Source organism: Cervus elaphus, chromosome 8, assembly GCF_910594005.1.
Source record: "Cervus elaphus chromosome 8, mCerEla1.1, whole genome shotgun sequence".
Taxonomy (NCBI): Eukaryota; Metazoa; Chordata; class Mammalia; order Artiodactyla; family Cervidae; genus Cervus; species Cervus elaphus.
In genome coordinates this window covers 22,251,335-22,273,559 of record NC_057822.1, presented here as the reverse complement: position 1 = coordinate 22,273,559, position 22,225 = coordinate 22,251,335, and the positions used below count along the sequence as shown (strand labels likewise).

Genomic DNA, 22,225 nt, shown 5'->3' with positions numbered 1-22,225 from the left:
AATGTGTACCCCAGTGTTCATCGCAGCACTGTTTATAATAGTCAGGACATGGAAGCAACTTAGATGCCCATCAGCAGACAAATGGATAAGGAAGCTGTGGTACATATACACAATGGAATATTACTCAGCCATTAAAAAGAATACATCTGAATCAGTTCTAATGAGATGGATAAAACTGGAGCCCATTATACAGAGTGAAGTAAGCCAGAAAGATAAACACCAATACAGTATACTAATGCATATATATGGAATTTAGAAAGATGGTAATGATAACCCTATATGCAAGACAGAAAAAGAGACACAGATGTATAGAACAGACTTTTGGGGTCTATGAGAGAAGGTGAGGGTGGGATGATCTGAGAGAACAGCATTGAAATACGTATATCATCAAGTGTGAAACAGATTGCCAGTCCAGATTAGATGCATGAGACAAGTGCTCGGGGCTGGTGCACTGGGATGACCCAGAGGGATGGGATGGGGAGGGAAGTGGGAGGTGGGTTCAGGATGGGGAACACATGTAACTCCATGGCTGATTCATGTCAATGTATGGCAAAAACCACTACAATATTGTAAAGTAAGTAGCCTCCACCTGATAAAAATAATTGGAAAAAAAAAAAAAAAAAGAGTCTGCCTGCAATGCAGGAGATCCAGGCTTAATCCCTGGGTTGAGAAGATCCCCTGGAGAAGGGAATGGCTACCCACTCCAGTGTTCTTGCCTGGAGAATTCCATGGACACAGGAGTCTGGCAGGCTACACTCCATGGGGTCACAAAGAGTTGGACATGACTGAGTGACTAACACTCTCTCTCTCTGGGGGAGGCTAACATTCCACATGCCTTGCGATCAAAAAACCAAAACATAAAACGGAAGTAATACTGTAACAAATTCCATAAAGACTTTAAAAGTGGTCCAGATAAAAAAATTCTTAAAGCAGTGAGCATACATCAGTAAGGTTTATAAAACAAATAAAAATGGAACTAATAAGAGAATATTCATTATTAAGAGAATATTCATGAGCATAATTGTTGGATGCTATTTCATTACATGTGATCTTACCTGAATTTTATTTGTGTCAATCAAGTGCTGTGCCATGGATTTTAGAATAATTGCAAAGAAGAACCAGGAATGCTGTTAGGAAAAGAAAAGACAACCAGAAATTTATTATCTTATGGCAAAGTAATGACAATTCTGTTCTTTACAACATGTGGTATTACAAAATCTTTATCTTAGAATGTATTCTTTGCAATTAAATGCATCAGAGCAATAATACAGTCTCCATTATGTTAGGATCATCCTTAACATAGTTCTAAAGGAAAATGTAAATGCCAGATATTTCTGTTTCCAGTCATCTCAAAGACTGTATAAAACAAGACACTGGCTTACTTGACATGGCTGGTTAGACAGTCATCTTAGGAAATACTTATTCATGGGGTGTTCTACGTGTTTTCCTTAAACAAAACTAAATGTTGTAGCAGGCCCACCCTTAACATTACCATGGGTAGAGGCAAGAGTAAAAATGGAAGCTGCATTTGTATGTGTGTAAGTATTTAAAAGCTAACAGAGTGTTAAATAAAGTATGTTGGATCTTCCTACCTTGACAAATACAACTTCAAGACAGTTTGGAATACTGTACCTGAATGTGGGAGCACAGGAAGAGCACGACCCTGGCCCACCCCTTCCTCTCATCTGCGGCTCTGTCCTGCCCTGAGGGACCTGGTGTGATTGTCCAGCCTGCAAGCTCAAGTGCGGCCCACAAACCAGTCCCTCTCTCCCATCAAACGCTGCTCCTGCCTTGGTTCTGGGGCCACCCTCAGGCAACAAGAGTTTTCCTCTTTAGTACAGACTTACAAAGAGGTGTAAGCTGGCCCAGGAATAAACCTACAAGCCCAGGAATAAACCTACAAGCTCTAAAGGTGGGGGCTCTTAGGAATCCTTATAGCTCCAGGCGGCATTCCTTTTGACTACCCTCACACTTTGTCTCATGAGAAGGGGTGCACTTGGAGAAGGCCAAAGAATACCCAGGGCTTCCCAGGTGGTGCTAGTGGTAAAGAACTTGCCCGCCAATTCAGGAGACACAAGAGATGTGGGTTTGATCCCTGGGTTGGGAAGATCCTCTGCAGTAGGAAATGGTACCCCACTCCAGTATTCTTGCCCAGAAAACTCCATGGGCAGATGACCCTGGTGGGCTACAGTCCATGGGGTCACAGAGGGTCAGACAGAATTGAGCACAAACAGCAGCAAAGAATACCCAAGGATGCTAGGTAGGCAGCCTTCTCCAGTGACCCTGTCTCCACCCTCACCCCGCTACAGTCTATTCTCTATGCAGTCATCAGAGAGATCCTTTTGAACCAAGGTCAGCTCAAGTCACTTCTCCCTTCAAAGGTCTCTCATGGCTCCCAGTTTCTCTCCCAGCAGAAGCCAAAGCCCTTGCAATGGCCCACAGGCCTTACGCTACCCGCCTAATTTCCTGGTGCCTCTCTGACTTCATCTTGCCTCCTCTCTTTGCTTACGTGGCTCTAGCCACACTGGCCTTCCTGCCATCCTTTAGCCATGTCCACCAGGGGTGCTGCTGCCTTACGACATTACACAGCTCTTCCCCTCAATCTTTATTTTCTTTAATTGAAATACAGTTGACTTAACAATATTATGTAAGCTTCAGGTGTACAAAATAATGATTCAATATTTTTATGGATTGCACTCCTCATAAGGTTATTATAAAACACTGGCAATACTCTGTGCTGTTCATTACATTGCTGTAGTTTATTTTATACCTAGCAGTTTGTACCTCTTAATCCCCTTCACTTATTTTGCCCCTCCCCTCACACCTCTCCCCTCAGATAACCACTAGTTCGTTCTCTGTATCACCAAGTCTGTTTCTGTTTTGTTGTACTCACTTGTTTGCTTTATATTTTAGATTCCAAAAATAAGTGAAATAAATTTTGCTATTTGTGACATCATGGACGGACCTGGAGGGCATTACATGCTTAGTGAAATAAGTCAAAGAATGACAAGTACTATATGTGTTCCCCTCTCCCTTTAATGTTCTACCCTAAACATCTCCAGCTCCCTCACCTCCTTCACATGTTTTGCTGAGGTTTTTCCTTCTCCACAAGCTCTATCCTGACCATTCTATTTAAAACTGTAAACCTCACTCTGCCTTCAGGGCTCCCCATCCCCTTACCTGCCTGATATTTTCTTTTCCCATGCTACTTCTCACTGCTGAACATGCAATTTTTTCCCAACATTTTTAAAAACCTCACAAGACTTTATTTTTATTTTTTATTTTTATCTTTAGGCCACACTGCCTGGCATGTGGGATTTTTTTTTAATTGATTTTAAAATTTTAACTCTTAAATTTATTTTTTATTTTAAAACAAAAAAATTAGAATCGCTTTACAATGTTGTGTTAATTTCTGCTGTACAACATGAATCAGCTGTTTGTATACATACACTGCCTCCCTCTTGAGCCTCCCTTTCTCCCCAACCCCCCCACCCCACCCCTCCTCTCTAGGTCATCACAGAGCATCAGGCTGAGCTTCCTGTGTCACAGAGCAGCTTCCCACTAGCTACCTGTTTCACACACGGTAGTGTATATATATCAACGTGACTCCTGCAGTTCATCTCAACCTCTCCTTCCCACACGTGGGATCTTAATTTCCCGATCAGGGATTGAACCTGAGCCCCCTGCATTGGCAACGTGGAGTCTTAACCACTGGACAGCCAGGGAAGCCCCTGAACATGCAATTTAATTAACTTTGCTATTATGTGGGTCGTTTATTGTTTTTCATCTTGCAGTACTGTGTAAGCTTCCCAAAGGCAGAGATCTTTATTCTATTCTCTAAATGTATACCAAGTGCCAAGGATGGTGAGGATGGTGTTTGTTGCAATGGAAGGCACTTGGAACATATTTGCTGGATAAATTGAATGAATATACTCATGCAGCTAATTTAAACTTAAACAAACCACTTGACCTAGACAAATTTGATTTTAGTGAAATGCTGATGCTTATTGATCCAGCCTCAGCCCTCCCTAGCTACTTACTCATCAATCATCTATCTGTCAAGTCATGATAGATAATTAATTTAGCAGGGGATTACATTCACAAGTCTATAATAACTGAGAGTTATATCTTTATAAGCTTCTCACCATCTTTTATGTTACTACAAATGCATGTGTTGCAACTTTTGGGGGTCAAAGAGTAGCTGTTTCTCTGCCTCCTCTCTGCTGTCAGTCTATTCATTAATACACCATTAACCCTTTTGTTGGTATTTTTCCTCTTACTGTGCCTAAAAACCACATAAACTTAATTTTAGGTACACTTAGTACTTTTGAATGTTTTAGATCATTCTTAAGAGTCATTCGTTTTGCCTTTAGGCCAAAGGACCTGAGTTCATTCTACTTTTAAAGATGATCTATTCTCTTAACATTGGAGGAGCATGGCAACCCACTCCAGTATTCTTGCCGGGGGAATCCCATAGACAAAGGAGCCTGGTGGGCTACAGTCCATGGGGTCACATGCTACTGTTCCAACACGAAGCTTATACTAGGAACCATAAGAGAAATGGTCTATAAAAATCAATGAATCCTATCATCTTCAGAGTTGAGTGTAAGCAATCCCAATGAAAGCCCATCTTTAAATTCTTTACCTTCAGGACATGCTTGACTGTTGTGGAGTCATTTGATTGCAAAAGACCAGTCATATTTTTAACCAGTTCTTCATGTATAGTTCTCTCCTTGTATGCTGTAGTCTTGAACACAAACTGAAGAAAATCCAAACAGCGAAAAAAAGTTAAATACTTAAACACAAAGGGTCAAAAATTATGTTCCATGAATAACTCATGTCTCAAAATTATCTGCTCATGCCAGATTTTTTCATGAAATAAATGAAGGCCCAATGGTACGTGTAATACACACCTGCTCCTACTGAGGGCTTTGTACAGGTAGAGCCTTGCTCACCTAAGCTCTCCTTGAAACACTCTTAGTAGAAATCAAAAAGAAGATCAGAGAGCAATTTAGCGGGTTCGAGGAAACACGGAGGGCTTTGACCCACCTACTTAGGGCACATTTCCCCTTCTCCTTCCTTCCACTGGCAACAGGTGGGTGGCATGGTAGCATTTCTTCATCCTGAAAGGGTAGAGCACCCACTCAAATAGCCAAGTGGGGAAACTGGTGCCTTCCAGAGGCCAGTAGGAGAATTGCCCACAAGCCCAGGATCCACTACCATCTCGTGCTGAGACACAGCAACCAAGAGGTTCATAAACATTGGCCGTCAGTAAGATAACAAATGCTGCTGGCTTTTTCCTTAAAAGACTGGTTGTTGGCACAGTGAGTGCATGTCATAGTTTAGTTTTTCATATTTCTTCATATATTTTAAGTATCAATTCATGCACATGTATTTAAAATACAAAATGCTTATAATGTTTTACTTATGGGTTGGGTTTGCCTCAAGGAAGATCATTTCTTTATAATATTCACAGTTTGGACTTCACTATAGTCAAGGGTGAAGACAGACAAGAAGCAAAGGAGAGGCACTTTGCATTTGGGTCTATAGTTATGTCTTTGACTTCATAGCACATTGATGCCTAAATCTCCTGAGGCGTCTGACTTCTCCAAGCTCATCCCAAAGGAGAAAAATAAGGCTAAGAGACGCATGAAACTAACTAAAATCAAGAGTAGTACAATTTTCCCCCTCATGGATTATGACTCCTACGAGGGTAATGTAATCAACTATCTAATCCCATGCACAGTAACTTAGCTCCAAGGGCATTTTGACTAGCTCTGAAATTTTTTAAAATTTTGGCTAAACCATGTCAATCCCATGAATAGCTATAAACGATGGTATCTAATTAGATCGACTTTAGACATACATCTTTGAAAAAGACATGGTGGGTGTATGTGTGCATTTTGGATATCGTAGATGGAGTGAGTTAGCAGCATTTAGCACCACTGAACTTGAAATGGTGTTTAGTATATTTCTGAATAAGTATGAACCAAATCAACTATCACACTTGCAAGGACATCAAAGCAGGTATTGACCTCAGTTTTCATTAAACTCTTAGGTGTGGAGCTTAATGTTATTGTATATGTTAGAAAATAATTTTTTTCCACTAAGGGTGAAAAAAAAATCAGACTCCTTGGTCACGGTCAGACTGTCAGCCATGTACTATAGCAGGAGTCAAATCACAGAGTCAGATAGTAGGATGTTTATCTCGTCCACCCATCTCACTTCACAGAGAGGAAATGTGAGGTTCAGACAGGCTGATCACTCCGAGTTAACTATCTAACCCTAACTAGAATCTAGTTTTCCATTTTCTACTTTAGTGCTTTTTCCAGAATAAATTTTAGTTGGTTATATGTATTTGTCTGTCTCTGTTTTAGACATATGAAATTATGTTACGAAACATCTTTAGGAATTGTCATCCGCTTGAAAATCCAGGTAGGTGTATTTCTAGATTTAAAACACTGACAAAACGTGGTCCACTGGAGAAAACAAAGCAAACTCAATAAGTATCTTCCTACATCACAAAATCAAATGGTCTCGTCAGGATTTTTTAAATATCCTGGTTAAAAATAAAGACTGCTCCAGGAAGCACTGCCAGGACACTGCTCCAAGAGCATTACAGATCGCTTCTACGAGCTGATATAAGGCTCTCATCAGGAACTAACCTTGGCTGTCACGAAAATAGTCACATCAGTGGGTTCTAAACACAATTTTTGGTAATTCTACTGGAACAAGGTAAATAATACGTGTGTTGAAAAGGAGATGACTTTGTATGATAGAGATTGGGGTATTCTTTTCCTTTCATGCCCTCTGGAGCTTGAAATGGAAAATTGGGATAAGGGTTGAGAGAATGAAAATTCTATAGATGATTCTGTTGAATAGTAAATTCATCAATACCCTATAAAAAGAAGCTATGCCTCTTAGAGAGCCAACTAAAAAGGCATTTGTAGGTGGAACTGGCCTTTGGCAATTGAGTTGTAGATCTTATTGGGTAAAATCATACCACAGGGAAATTATTGTGAAATTACTATTTTTTGTATATGGGCTATTTTAAGGGCACACACTCATACTTAGATATTTGGGAAGACATTTAATTTTTCTGACAGATAGAAAACATGTTAATATAAAACTATAATGGGAGTAATTCCTCACTGGTAATATCCCAGAGGGGTTCACTCCAGAATAAAATTTCTTGTTATTTCTTGCTGTCACAAAATTTTAGCAGAAAAGACCCCAAATTCTTCTCTGGTTGCCTTTTCAGATATCTAAACTACATGGGTGTATGTCTACCTATATATATTCATGGAATAGGTTCTTTTAATTAAAAAGTTCTATGTCTCTAAAAGAGATAATCTATGCATAAAAGTTGAAATTTAGGTCCTTTATATATAAAGGAATATAAGATACTTTTATTTATCTCTGGATGGGTTTTTTCTTTTCCTTCAAGAAGATGACCTTTAGGCTGGAACTATAATGTGCAAACATCATCACAAGTTCACTGGCATAAATTCACAGGCCAACTGAAAATGGAATATAAACACGTCCAAGTGAACATCTGACGAGGGCCACTGGAGGAAGCAGTGAACACTGATGGGATGGGCTGGTGGTTCATGCCGGAGGAAAAAGGACTTAACATACCAGAAGCAGGTACAAATAGACAGTAACTGGGAAAATGAAATAATGCCTGAGAAGACAATAAAAAGAGCTAAGAAAACATTACAGAAGAAACACAGCGCATTCAACAAACCAACAGGAGACGTCTTCCTTAAACTTACAGAGGAATTTCATTTATTTCTAACGCTGATTTCAAAAGACCGTACGTTCGTTTTCTCCTCCTCCTCTTTCTTTGCTTCTTCTCCCCATATAAATATTCATTTGCACATGTATGCATTATTTATACATTGAAACAATACAGTAAGCCCATCAAGGCAAAAAGAAGGAGTTCTAAGTCACTAAAGGGAAAGTTAAATATGACTGGGGTGGGCACCATTCGGCTAAAGAGGGGAACTTTCCACTTATTGCAGACAGGAAATGAGACAAGCCACACAGCACAAGGGGATACGATCAATGCCCAAGTGGCAATTTCGTACCTTAATGTAGGAGTGGACAGAATGGTCTAGTTGCTCCTCATGGCACTTGGCCACGATGTCAGTCAGAACCCTGGAAAAGCAAAGCTGTTGAGTGGTCTTTCTGGAGAAGGCAGCAAAATACCACTTGGTTTGTCACTGAAGTGCTTGGTAAGCTAGGCACTTAGTCATTACTGAATGAATGAATGAACCAACTTCAAACTCAGTACTGGGTGTTCAGTATCTATAACCTCTATTAGCCATTTCCAACCTTGAAATCTCTAAACACTAAGATAAAAGTAATGTCTTATGGCTGAAATATTACAGTGGAGACATTTTTGCCCAAGTTGTGTATGCTATTACAGTTTGTGTCTGCTGACCCTGTCTTTTTGGAAAAGGAATTGTTTTCGGTACCTTATTAAAACTAAGATCTTTAACCCCTAAATATCACATTCTGTTTTTAAAGAGCTTGTCTTCCAACTTAGAGGTGTTATATACGTGCTTTTGGAAAAAGTATTTAGTTTAAGATGTAAGTTTTTGGCTTTTACTCCTTAGCTGGGTTAGAGTCCAGTAGCAATGGTGGCACAGGTTGATTTCTTCACATTAATACTTGAAGTTACTCCATGGCTGTAGTGCTTAGGAATATCTCAGAATTTTAACAGGTCTATCTGCTGCAATATTTAGGAGTTTTGCCAACAGATGCATATACTCATGCTGAAAAGAGCACAACCTGAAGGCACAGTTGGGGACTTCTAATCTGGCTCCAGAACTGGCTGGTTGTAGAAATGTTAGAGATGTTTTACTTTTCTAGCTTCAGAGCTTTACTTTAAAAATGATGCTATGCTTAGTCACTCAGTAGCGTCCTCCTCTTTGCGACCCCATTGACACTAGCCCGCCAGGCTCCTCTGTCCATTGGGGATTCTCCAGGCAAGAATACTGGAGTGGGTTGCCATTTCCTTCTCCAGGAGATCTTCCCAATCCAGTGATCAAATCCGGGTCTCCCACATTGCAGGCTGATTCTTTACCATCTGAGCCATCAGGGAAGCCCAAGAATACTGGAGTGGGTAGCCTATCCCTTCTCCAGGGTATCTTCCCAACCCAGGAATTGAACCAGGGTCTCCTGCATTGCAGGTGGATTCTCAACCAGCTGAGCTATGACTGTCTTTCTGAAAGAGGCTAATAATATGCATGGGAGTTATGAAGGTACTAGAGACATTTCAATGTCAAGAGTAATTTTTTTCCAGAATGCTGTGACTAATATTTTTTAAAAAAATGAACTTTAGGAATATATGATTCAATAATTAATTGAAAACCCTATCTCTAGAAAGAGAAGATTGTAATTTGCTAAAGTCACCAGACAGATTAGTAATGTTGAAAGAACATAGTGAAGGCAATTTAAAGTGAGAACAGTGAAAGAAAAATTGAACATAAAAAGAAAAAGAAGATCTAGTGGGAAAAAAATGGTACAGCTACTCTGGAAAATAATTCGGTATGTTCTTAAAACCAGCACATCTGGGACTTCCCCGGTGGCTCAGTGGCTAGGGCTCTGAGCTCCAAATGCAGACGGCCTGAGTTCAATCCCTGGGCAGGGAACTAGACCCTACATGCTGCAACTAAGAGTATGCATGCCACAACTAAACATCCTGCATGCTGCAACAAAGACTAAAGATCCTGTGTGTCACAGCTAAGACTCAATAAATAAATAAATATGAAAAAAAAAACCCCAATGCATATAACTACCATGTGACCTAGCAACTGTTCATTTCAGAGAAATGGAAACTTATGTTCACCCCAAATCTACCAAAAACTGGAAACAATCCAGCTATCCTTCAACAGGTGAGTTTTAAACATATTATGATATGGAATACTACTCACAAAAAAAGGAAAGAACTATTGATTGATGTAACAATCTGGATGAATCTCCAGAGAGTTATGCTGAGTGAAAAAAGCCAATTCCCAAAGGTTACACACTGCCATATAATTCCGTATCTGTATGTGTGTGCATGCTCAGTCATGTCCAACTCTTTGCAACCCCAAGGGCTGTAACCCCCCAGGCTCCTCTGCCCATGGGATTCTCCAGGCAAGAATACTGGAGTGGGTTGCCATTTCCTCCTCCAGGGGATCTTCCCTATCCAGGGATTGAACCTGTGTCTCTTGTGTCTCCTGCACTGGCAGGGGGATTCTTTACCACTGCGCCACCTGGGAAGCCCTCATAAATCCATATTCATATATATAAAATATATAATGCATATAAATTTAAAATAGCATATATAATAAATTTATCAACTTATATAAATACATGTAATACATAACGTTATATATAAAAATATATGTACTCATATTACATATAAAATTTCAATATAGTATATATAAAATTCTTAAAGTAATGAAATTTTAGAGATGGAGAACAGATTAGCAGTTGCCAGGAATAAGGGGCGGGGACTGAGATGAGAAAGAAGTAGGTGTGTCAATAAAAGGGCAACATGAGGGATCCTTCTGGGAAGGGGGATGTTCTGTCTCCTGACTCTTTCAATGTCAGTATTCTGGGATTGATGCTGTCCTATAGTTTTGCTAGATGTCACCACTGGGAACATCTAAAGAGAACATGGGCTCTCTTCTGTATTATTTCTTACAACTGCATGTGCCTCTATAACTATCTCAAAATAAAAAGTATAATTAAAAAAAGCACAAAGGAAAAGTTAAAAAAAGAGGTCTAAAACTCCACTTGGATGATAATAATAGATGATTAGAAGGTAAGAACTCAAGAGTGAGACATACTTAACTTTGACATATGTGTTCAAACAAAATGTAAGCATACACAAAATGTAAGCCTGGGGGGTTACACAGTTATATGTAATTATACTCAGTTATAATTAAAGTTGCCTGTCATCACAGCTTATAAAATCTCTTCTCCCAAGGCTTTGCTATGAATACCTGGTCACAGTGGTGCTTATTTCATCTTCTTCATTCTGTACCAGAACCTTGAAGAGCTGATTCAAGATTATAGGCAGAAAACTCATGATTGCATGAATCTTTTCCACATTCAGTAAGTTCTGTTAAATTGGCAGGACAAAAAAAAAGTCATTGATTAAATTTAAAGCACATTCGACTGATGTTCATCTGGATTTGAATATGAATACAGTAGTTCACCTTTGTTTGGCTTTATTTTTCATGGCATTTCTCATGACATACAGGCATGAGGGTAAATGTTGCAAAGACTCTACTTCTAATTAACTAATTTAGAGTCAATTGACTCTGATTTTCAATCATTTTTATTTTGGAGAAACTGATCTTTGCTTATTGTTCCATTATACAGACAGACACCTTTTAGGAACTGTGAAATAAAATAATTTCTTCTTGGAATTGATAAGGTGTTTAAAAATCTTCAAGAATGATTACCCTGAAGCTTGCTACTCAATGCAAAATGTAAAGGTCTGTTTTGCCCATTTCCATCCTGGAGACCACTGCAACTATTTGCACGTCATGTTACCTTACAAGAGCGGACGAAATTCGAGGTAGGTGACTGAGACATATCTTTCTCTCTTTTTTGGCACTGTTGGAAAAATGCGTTCACATGTGGATCCTGAAACAGCAAAAAAAGTATTGATTTTTTTTTACACATAAGCTGTGTAATAATCATGGTGATGGGAGGTCAGTCCTTCTGCAGGACAGATGACTTGATGTGAGGTGCTTTACCAAGAAGGCAGAGAGACAGACCTCTCATTTTCATGGATGTTCTGGCACACTGAGGGCTTGACCTGAACCACAAAGTCTGCTCTCCTTTCTATTTCATTCTCAGAGATTTGTTTCCTTCTGGGCCCACGTGACAATGGCTAGAGAACTCCTTCTCTTGGCTCTGTTCCTCCTCCTTTCCTCCCTTTTTTCTTTCTTTCTTAAATTGCCTTCTATCATCTTCCTGTTCCTGCTTCTTCCACAGACTTCTATCATTTATTCTTACGTATTCTTTAATACACATGAGAATGGGTATAGTTTAATATGCACAGGGATATTTTCAGATTTAAAATGTCAGCTTTAATAAAAAAAATTAGGAAGTCCACCTGCCATCGTGAAATAAAAGTTGACTCCTGTCTTTTGTTATGGGCAGAATTGTGTCTCCTCCAAAATCCATGTGTTGAAGTTCCAACTCCCAGCACCTCAGATTGTAACCAAATTTGAAAATAAGGCCTCTAAAGAGGTAATTATGGTAGTTAAGTGAAAAGTGAAAGTGAAGTCGCTCAGTCGTGTCCGACTCTTTGCGACCCCATGGACTGTAGCCCACCACACTCCTCCGTCCACGGGACTATGGTAGTTAGTGTGGTCCTAATCCCGAATATGACTGATGTCTTTACAGAAGAGCAAACTTGGATATTCACACACAGAAGAAAGCCAAGGAGGGAGGCTTTGGAAGAAGACAACACTGCTGACACCTTGATCTCAGACGACCAGCCTCTACAATTGTGAGAAAATATACTTCAGTTGCTTAAGCAACCCGGTCTGTGGTATTTTCTAATGGCAGCTGGAGCAAACCAATCTGTCCTTTAATGTTGTTTCCTGAAGCAAATGTCACATTGGAAATGCTGGGGGTCAAAGTTACATATTCAGGAAGCGGGATACAGACTCCGTGGTGGCTCAGGTGGTAAAGAATCTGCCTGCAATGCCGGAGACCCAGGTTCAATTCCTGGCTCAGGAAGATCCCCTGGAGAAGGGAATGGCAACCCACTCCAGTATTCTTGCCTGGAGAATCCCATGGATGGAGGAGCCTGGCGGGCTACAGTCTGTGGGGTCGCAGAGAGTCAGACATGACTGAGCAACTAGCTCTTTGACTTTTCACACTCTTCTGGGTGTTTCTCTGGCATTTGTCAGCTCTAGAGGGGCATCTGTGGTTTGTGTGTAAGTAATATTTTCAGTTTCACGTTATTTGTCAGATCCTCAGCAGGCACGGAGGACAGAGCTCTGGGCAAGGAAAACCCACACCCTTCCTCTGGTCCTTCCATAATGCCCCTGAGATGGATACTGCACCATAGTTTCCACACATACCTATTTTCTCACAATTAGACAAGTGCTTCAAAGGAAAACAGGGTGTCAGAGGGTGTGTGATAAGATGATACAGCATATCTAAGGGGTCAGCAGACAGAGAAGACTTCTTTGAGGAGATGATATTTGAACCAAGACTTGAAGGATGGACAGGAGCTGAAAGACTGATGAGGGGACGGGAGGCAGAGAGAGAGATAGCTTTCCTGGCTGAGGAAAGGCAGAGAGTCACAAAATCCCTGTGTCCTGGAGGAATGAAGCAGACAGAGGGCAGAGTGCATGAGAGGGCCTTTGGTCTTCGAAAACTGATGTAACTACCGCTATGGAGGAAGGAAGACGGTGTCTCCCAGGGTGATGAGTGTGTGGGCAGTGGAAGCTGATGTAGAGAAAGGTAAGTAACGGTGAGTCACAGAGAGACCTGAGCTGTTTGGAGGAAAGTAGCTGGAAGCAAGACAAAGAGAAACTCGGGATTCTGAGATACATAAACGCAGGATTTGGTGGAGAACGATCATCTTGTGGGACTTGACTGGGGCTGACGGCATCAGAGAAAAGAAGGATTTAAGGAGTTATGGACAGAGGACTGGGAAAGAGGACTCAATTTGGCTTGAGGCACCAGTGGTTATGGAAAGACATTTTGATCCAATATATGGTGGTACCTGGATTATTTCACTTTTCTTAGCAACCAAGTATGTGCTAAAGCCCCTTGAACCAAAAAAAAAAAAAAAAAAAAAAAAACAAAACCCAAAAAACACACCAAAAAACAAAATAAAAAACAACAACAACAAAAAACAAAACAAAACATACATACACAACTACAACAACCAAATGTACATTGAATTTAAAAGAGGAGTAATATATATTCTATGTACAGGTAACAGTTTGCTTTGTAGTGTATAATCAGTATCATAAAAGTTCTCCCACTGTGCTAAAATAAGCTGCCTTGCAAGGGAAGGGGTGAATTTTATGGCAATATGACAGTGGTACTCGTTCCCTGTGTATAGCATTTTGTAGTTCATGAGACATTTTCACATGTACTTTCTCATTTTGAACCTCACTACAATCTTAGGTGGAGATTTTCCTTTATTGTTATCATTTTCCTGATGAGGACATGGGATTGCAGGGGTGAAGTGACTTGTCCAAAGTCACTGGGTCAGCAGTTGACCAAAGTGACTCTCAGATACAGTTTTGCCCACTTCATGGCCTTTGCTCCATGAGAGGAGGCTTGGGTAGGCATTGGAAATTAGACTGAGTTTTAAGGGAAAGGTCCACAATTTTTATTTTAAATGTTTCACATTTTTAACACTTGGGTGTTGTCATGGGAAGCAAACCATCTTCCAAGGGAAATGTCATCTTGATAAATACACTTCTGGAATTTTGGTCTGCAGTTGGATAGTATCAGGACAACATGCTCACCTGAGTGTTCACTGTTGATACAACAAATGTCGATAGTTTGAAAAGTGGTTTACCACCATCGACCCATTTAACATCACTCCCAGCGTGCTGCAAAAAAGAGTTTGTTACTGTCATTGCGGCAATTGGAGAGAAAGGAAATATCAATAAACAGGTTATTTAGTTTATGTTAATTTGCCACCTTGATCCATTAGGTTCACATTACTATAGAGATGGAAAATGAGAGATGCAAATACATTTGGCAGTATTAGTAAATGATACCAATATGATATCAGGGGATCATTTTGAATAGATCATTTCTACTGGCCACAAATGAAACAAGGTATTGAAATATTACAGGTACAGTTGATTCCTAATTACAATGGATGAATACATAAAGGTGGGGTTAATTTAAATAGCCAAAGGAAGATAACCTCATGCCATTTTGCCCATGTATCTTTTCTCTTAAGTTAAATGCTACCCAGTACCTTCCCATTTGCAGAATCTTGAAAGCTTAAATAATTTGGAGGCAGGCTTGTTGCTACTGGGATATTATACTCTTGAGAAGCTATCTGATCATCTTTCATCAAAGGAAGCCAAGCATATCCAACTGTACAAAAGAAAAACAGAGAGAAAACTTTTCAGTACAAACCTTCATGGTGAGGAGTAAAAACAAAGCGATTTACCATTTATGAATACAAAACTTAGTTAAAAAATGCTAAATAAATCAGAGCTTTTCAAGTACTTTCCAATTCAAGTCCCAGAGATGACATGTATGGCTATGTCGGATTGCTTCTGGTCAGTACCTGGTGTTTCCAGTGCCTCCTTCTTTTTGGCGTTAGCTTTTGCATTGATGTCACAAGTGACATGATAAAAAGAGAACAGAATATGGTGTTTCTCATGAAGTTGTGTCGGGAGCTCAATTTTCACCTGCAATGAAAGAGACCGTAACTGGGCTGAGACTCAAATCATTTTCCTCGGGTCAGGGCAAGACAAAGCATAGGCACTTTAACCTTTTAAAAAGTCTTTAACCGAAATCTAGGTCCACGTTTAATAGTCAGCACTAGAAGTACTGATTTAATTCTTAGTACTATCCATCCTGCTACCACTAATGCATCAAGATTATATTTTTACTTCTTTATTGTGGTGGATGATGGTAATTTAGACTACCCAGTTTTTCTCCTTAGGTAATTTATGTCATCATGGGCAAGCTCTGGGACATAGTTTTGAGCAAACTCCAGGACATATTGAAGGACAGGGAGGCCTGGCATGCTGCAGTCCATGGGTCGCAAAGAGTCGGACACGACTGAGTGACTGAACAACAGATTCCGCTGTGAATTAAACACACACACACACAGACACAGACACACACGTATGAAAAACACACAAGGAGACATAACTGCACAATGTAAATAAGGCACAGATTAAGGACTTATCATCAAGGACATGAATTAAGTTGTCCTTGCCTCCCAAAGGGTGTGCATGGACCAGTTGCACAAGCATCACTCGGGAGCTGGTTAGATATGCAGAAACTCAGACACTACTCCAGACACACGGAATCTGAATCTTCATTTTAACAAGATCCCCAGGCGACTCATAGGCCTCTTGTTGAGAAACATGGTAGTTGGACATGATGGACTGTACCCCTTTTTTAAAATAACACAAAAATACATGTGGTGTATACTGCATAAAAAATACACTGTGGTAACTAAGTAGTGAGTCATTTTGTGCAGAGGTCATGCTCCAGTTCTATAGGTGGTGCTTCTAAATAAACAAGCATAAAATTGATATAGGTGAAGAATATATATAATAAGGGCTTCCCAGGTGACTCAGTGGTAAAGACTCCACCTGCCAATGTAGGAGATGCAGGTTTGATCCCTGGGTCGGGAAGACCCCCTCGAGAAGGAAACGGCCACCCACTCCAGCTTTCTTGCCTGGGAAATCCCATGGACAGAGGAGCCTGGCACTGGGGTCACAGAAGAGTTGGACATGACTGAGTGACTAAACAATATACATACAACATAATACGTAATGAGGAGCATCCTCCTTGTCCCTGGAAAGAAAGCTTTTGAAATCCTCTACATGTCATACTTGTCAGGTTTTAAGCCTCTGTCATTTAATTCCCTCAACAGTCTTGTGAAGTAGGATGGTACAGAGGAAGCAACCAAGGCAAGAGACGTTAGGGGGCTTTGAGTCATTTAGGAGGACAGACTCGTCAGTAATTACTAGGACCTTCCAGGACAAGAACATCTGTCACACTGGAATCCCAGGATCCCAGGCAGGTAACCTACATTCAGCTCAATATTAGCAACTAGGTAGTTTCTAGAACATAAAATCAAGCAATAAGGTGATAGTGAAAGTGAAGTGAAAGCTGCTCAGTTGTGTCCAACTCTTTGTGACCCCATGGACTGTACAGTCCATGGAATTCTCTAGGCCAGAATACTGGAGTGGGTAGCCTTTCCCTTCTCCAGGGGATATTCCCAACCCAGGGATTGAACCCAGGTCTCCTGCATTGCAAACGAATTCTTTACCAGCTAAGCCGCCAGGGAAGCCCAGAGACCCAAGCAAATTATCTACCAATTTATTTATTAGACTCTGTGCATCTATAGAGCTAGTTAATTTATTTTTACACTGTTCAGGAGAGAATTTATTAATAAATTTTCAGTGTCATCCCTGGGGCAGTAGTATCAGCATCACTTAGAAACTTGTCTAAAAATGTAAATTCTCAGGCCCCATCCCAGACATATACAGGATCCAAATATTGGGGGGGCGGGGGGTTGAGGTTTCAGTAATCTGTGTTTTAACGAGCCTTTTGGGTGATTCTACACCTGGTAAAGTTTGAGAACTTCTGAATTAGAATGGTTTGCAGCTTACATATATTTGTTACATGCCAGCATGCTAACCTGGTAACAAAAGCCAATATATAGTTCAAAGCATGCAATAACTAACAATGCAGTTGAATGAAATTTTCTTTTTTTAGCCAGAGCACATAGGAATGAAACAGGTGCTTAAGAATTCCATTTAAACTAGATATTAAGGCAAATACTCCTCAGAAGTAAGTACTGCAAATATTCACATTATATTTTTAACAGTGTCTTAGAAGAATTGATAGCCATGCTTATAATTAATGCAATCTTTTTTTTTTTTTTTTTGCAATACAAAGAAGAAAATGGTTTTGAATCTGCATGGCATAGTTCACTAGGCTCTTCATTAGATATACATTCTCCTGTGGAGAAGCTCACGGCTTTTACAAGGATCCCAGGAAGTACATGAGAGGGAGAGAGATTAAAAGCCATACTTAACTCTAAGAACATTATTTTTTTCCTTTTAATCTTATACGTCGACACAGAATGCACCTTTCAGATGGGCTTTGTCAAGGGGTCAATACTGTAGTAAATATTCAGTAATATGCTAATAGACTTTTCTCTTAATTTTTTTTTCACCTCTGTCCTAAATTTATAGGGAAAAAATTAAGAGTATTAAACGGATGTGGAGGAAGGAGAAAAGGTTCCTTAGGTCTGTGGTTTCATCAGTGTTCTTTCAATAAGTTTAAAAATGGTCTGAGTGTAACCAAGAGTGATAGGCAGAATAATAATCCACCCTCTCACCACCACAATGTCCCCCGGGGCTTCCCAGGTGGTGCTAGTGGTAAAGAACTTGTCTGCCAATGCACGAGACATAAGAGATGCAGGTTCAATCCCTGGGTCGGGAAGATCCCTTGGAGGAGGTCATAGCAACCCACTCACTCCAGTATTCTTGTTTGGAGAATCCTAAGGACAGAGAAGCCTGGTGGGCTATGGCCCATAGGGTTGCAAAGAGTTGGGCACCACTGAGCAACTTAGCATGGAAAGATGTCCCCCATATCCTAATCCCCGGAAGATATGAATATGTTTCCTTACATGGTAAAAGGGACTTTGCAGGTACAACCAAGTTAAGGGGCTTGAGATGGGGAGATTAAACCAGATTAGCCCAGGAGAGCCAATGTAATCACAAAAGTCCTTATCACAGAAGGCAGAAGAGTCAGGGTCATAAGAAATGTGAGGAGAGAAACAGAGGTCAGAGTGATGACACTGCTGGAAAGGGTCAAATGTCAAGGAATGTGGGCATTTCCAGAAACTGGAAAGCCAAGGTAAGGATTCTCTCCAGAGCCTCCAGGAGAAACGGAGCCCTGCTGACACCTGATTTCAGCCCTGGGGACCCATTTCAGAGTTCTGACCTGCACAACGAACTACAAGATCATCAATGTGTGTTATTTAAGTCACTAAACTGAGATAATTTCTTAGAGCAGCAACAGGAAATTAATACAAAAGATGTGATATTTTTAATCCCAGACATCATACTGACAGGTTTCATGAGTTCAGACCTTAGTTTAATGGTTAGAAATTATTTAATTATTGGAACTTGTTTTTCTGAAGCTATTTATACTACCAGCTGACATATGTTTAGTAATTTACCATTAACCCAATGAAGTTTTTTTGTTGTTGTTGTTATTGTTGTTGCTTTTTGCCACGCTGCACTGCTTATGGGATCTTAGTTCCCCAATGAAGGATTGAACCCAGGTTCCTGGCAGTGGAAGCGCAGAGTCCTAACCACTGGACCACCAGGGAAGTCTCCCAGTGAGTTTTCTGCATGTGTTATAGCAGAGTGGCGAAGCTTCAGGCTCTGCAGTCACATGGCCTGGCCTATATTTTGACTGTCACTTCATAGTTACACGCCCTTGGCAGAGTTGCTTCCCTGACCCCCAGTTTCCTTATCTGTAAAGTAGGAAGGCGTGAAGGTTCATTTTATGTGTCAACTTGACTGGTCCATGGGATGCCCAGATAGCCAGTTAAATATGATTTCTGGGCGTGTCTGTAAGGCTGTTTCTGGAAGAGACCAGCATTTGAATTTGAATTGAGCCAAGTAGATGGCCCTCCCTACATGGGTGACCATCATCCTATTGAGGTACAGAATAGAACAAGAAGGCTGGGGAAGGTGGAATTCCCTCCCTGCCTGACTGCTTGACCTGGAACACTGATCTTCTCCTGCCCTTGGTGCTGCTGGTTCTCAGGCCTTCAAACCTGGCCTGAAATCCACAATATGCACTCTAGTTCTCAGGCTTTTGAACTACACCAATGGCTTTCTTGGGTTTCCAGCTGGAGCTGATAGATTGTGGGACTTTTAAGCCTCCTTGTACTAAATTATATCTATCTATCTATCTTCCTATTGGCTCTGGTTCTCTGGAGAAAGCTGAGTGGGTGAAAGGAGATGGTGCGTACTTGGAGGACAGTATGGTGTCTGGCACATAATAAAAGAGTCTTAAGAAGCGGCAGAGCAGGTCCTGAGTGGTGGGGGTCCAAGCTCCTTCGATTACTATAAAGATTATAAGCAACAATGCTGGCTCATATTCTAGCCTTTTTTGTTTTGTTCCTTAATACATGAAATGCTGCTACTGATTGGTAAGAACTATCTAACATGATCTTTGTTACAGTAGACAATGAACTAAAAGAAAAAAATTCATCTAATTTGAAAGGAATGATATAATAAAAATTCCACATTTTAAAAAGACAATCATATGCTGAAATAAATGAATTTTCAACATAGTCCTGGGGCAACTGTCAATGAATGTAGCTTTGGAAGCTTGGTTATGTAAACATCTGCTAAGGAATGTCCTGAGTCGGAGGTGTAGTCAAGAGAGAGCGTTTATCATCATGTATTATCTCACCCACTCACACATCTTTTAAGGAGCTGCTGAGGGCAGGGAAGTCTTGACCCTTACCTCATCCGAGAAATCTGGATTCTGGGAATGGTGCAGAACTGCAGTGTAGGCAGCCGAGGTGAAGAGGGGCCCTCCGGGTTTTCCATAAATACACTGTTTAAAAAAATCATGAGTTGAATAATTATGAGGGTCTGAAATTAACCCTGAGCACAGAAAGGCCACAACTTTTTTCAGTTCCCCATTCTGGAACAAAGATAAATTTTGTGATAACTTTCCAGGCTTAGCTGACATCTAATTAACCTTGAACTTCTTTGATCTGCTGTCCTGTATTTATTCTACAATGAGGCACTGTTGAAGAAAATATGAAGGCTTTAATTCACTCTGTAGATAATACATCAAAACTGAATACCTATGTCAGTTCACTACCTAACTTTTGATTACTGGAGATAAGAGACTGTTCACTTCTGATTCCTGCAGCCCGTGGTATCCAACTCTGATCTAGAGTTTAAGGTCATCTGTCCTGGGTGACCACAAGGCTTGGTTTGACCCCAGTACTTGACATGCCAGCCCCCAACCAAGAATGCCGGAATCCTAGGGCTGGTTCCAGGCTCTACCATATTGTATTTTTCTTCTATCCCAGGTCCTAATCAGGCCAGTGGATGGGGATATGGTACTTCCTTGTTATAAAAGTCCCTTTAAGCCCAAGGTTCAGAGTCCCTCTACTGAAGTTAGCTGTATCTCTGAGTAATGCTCTAGAATGCAGTGAAACAGGTCACACATACCTGCAAGTACTTTTCATTTTTAAGAATTTTCCCCATAAGCAACGCTCTAACAGGCCTGGTGTGTTTGCCATCTGCTCACTGCCATTGTTCGCCTGACAATTTCATTTCATTTTAGTTTTTATCTCCTGCTGCTAATGCTATTGTGGAACTTGGAACCTGAGGAGGCTGAGAGTACCTTAGGACAATTTAAAAGAACTCTTTCTCTCTACTCTGCATGCTTCATTCAATCACTCAAATTGATTACTGTTCTTCTGAAAAATGCTACCACCCTTTTTAGTTTGGAGAATACATCTGGTCCCTGACAGAGTCCTTTAAGAGATGATCTCAGATAATTGTGGAGGTTAGCTAGAAATTAGTTTTGTCCTCTACTATCTCTTTCCTCTGACTCATTGAAACTGGGAAGATCTGGCTGCAGGCCCACTAAAAAGAATTTTTCACTCTATTTTTATAGGTTACTTTATGTTGTTTGAAGTGCCTAAAATAAAAACAGCACACATCAAATATGAACTCTGAAAAAAGCCATCTAGTTGCAGTTTTATAGGTTCAAACAGCCCAGTTCATACAAACCTCATAGTTTTATTGATCTTATTAAATCATGTGATCAACAGCAGAGAACAGCTTCCCAGGGCCATTTCCCAAGTCCTCAGGCAGATGGCCACATGCACCTTCCATAAAAGTGAGCATCCCACGGGGCACCTGCATTAGCCATCAGGCCAGTAGGAGCAGCCCTTCTGCACAGGCCACAGGAAGGCCAGCTGGGATGTGGCATTTGAAATCAAGTACGGAGAATTCATGAGACGCAGGCTAATCTCTGAAAAGGGCAAAGACTTCCAGCGGGGAATCTTTGCATTGATTTCACACTAGAATGCCTTCCTTTTTTCCAAATCATGAAAAGCTAAGCGGAGCCATGAGACTGGCATTTCTAATAGATCTAGTTAATGGTGGCTATTCAATCAGGCACATGTTAGGAAACTTAAATGTACCAAGTGCTCCTCTTTCAAGCACACTAAAATAAAAGGCTCTCGGTGGTGGAGAGAACCGGGGCACCTGCCTCCCTCTTTATACTGTGCTCCCTCAGGGGCTTGGCTCACCTTTAAGGGCCTGGCATCTTCCTCATCAGAATTTTTGAATTCAACGCACACGGTTATATTTCGTGCCTGAAATTACAGCGGAGGAAATGGACATCGTAATTTCCTGTTAGATAACATCACAAAACAATCCAAGTGCCTAAAATAAGTAGCTTCTAATTAAATCTGAAA

At 40.5% G+C, this 22,225-nt stretch overlaps 1 protein-coding gene across 8 annotated transcripts in view; it reads right to left on the bottom strand.

Moving 5' to 3' along the window:
* The window catches only part of DOCK10 (dedicator of cytokinesis 10), a 297,557-nt gene that overhangs the window by 59,633 nt on the left and 215,699 nt on the right, over nucleotides 1-22,225 (bottom strand). For all 8 annotated transcript variants that reach the window (XM_043909860.1, XM_043909862.1, XM_043909859.1 and 5 more), the window contains exons 18-27: nucleotides 22,058-22,123; nucleotides 20,245-20,337; nucleotides 15,293-15,416; nucleotides 14,975-15,096; nucleotides 14,511-14,597; nucleotides 11,557-11,649; nucleotides 11,001-11,119; nucleotides 8,091-8,160; nucleotides 4,646-4,759; nucleotides 1,056-1,127 (exon numbers count right to left, since the gene is read on the bottom strand). In XM_043909860.1, the coding sequence (XP_043765795.1) occupies nucleotides 1,056-1,127; nucleotides 4,646-4,759; nucleotides 8,091-8,160; nucleotides 11,001-11,119; nucleotides 11,557-11,649; nucleotides 14,511-14,597; nucleotides 14,975-15,096; nucleotides 15,293-15,416; nucleotides 20,245-20,337; nucleotides 22,058-22,123 (960 nt within the window). The remainder of the gene's footprint in view (nucleotides 1-1,055; nucleotides 1,128-4,645; nucleotides 4,760-8,090; nucleotides 8,161-11,000; nucleotides 11,120-11,556; nucleotides 11,650-14,510; nucleotides 14,598-14,974; nucleotides 15,097-15,292; nucleotides 15,417-20,244; nucleotides 20,338-22,057; nucleotides 22,124-22,225) is intronic.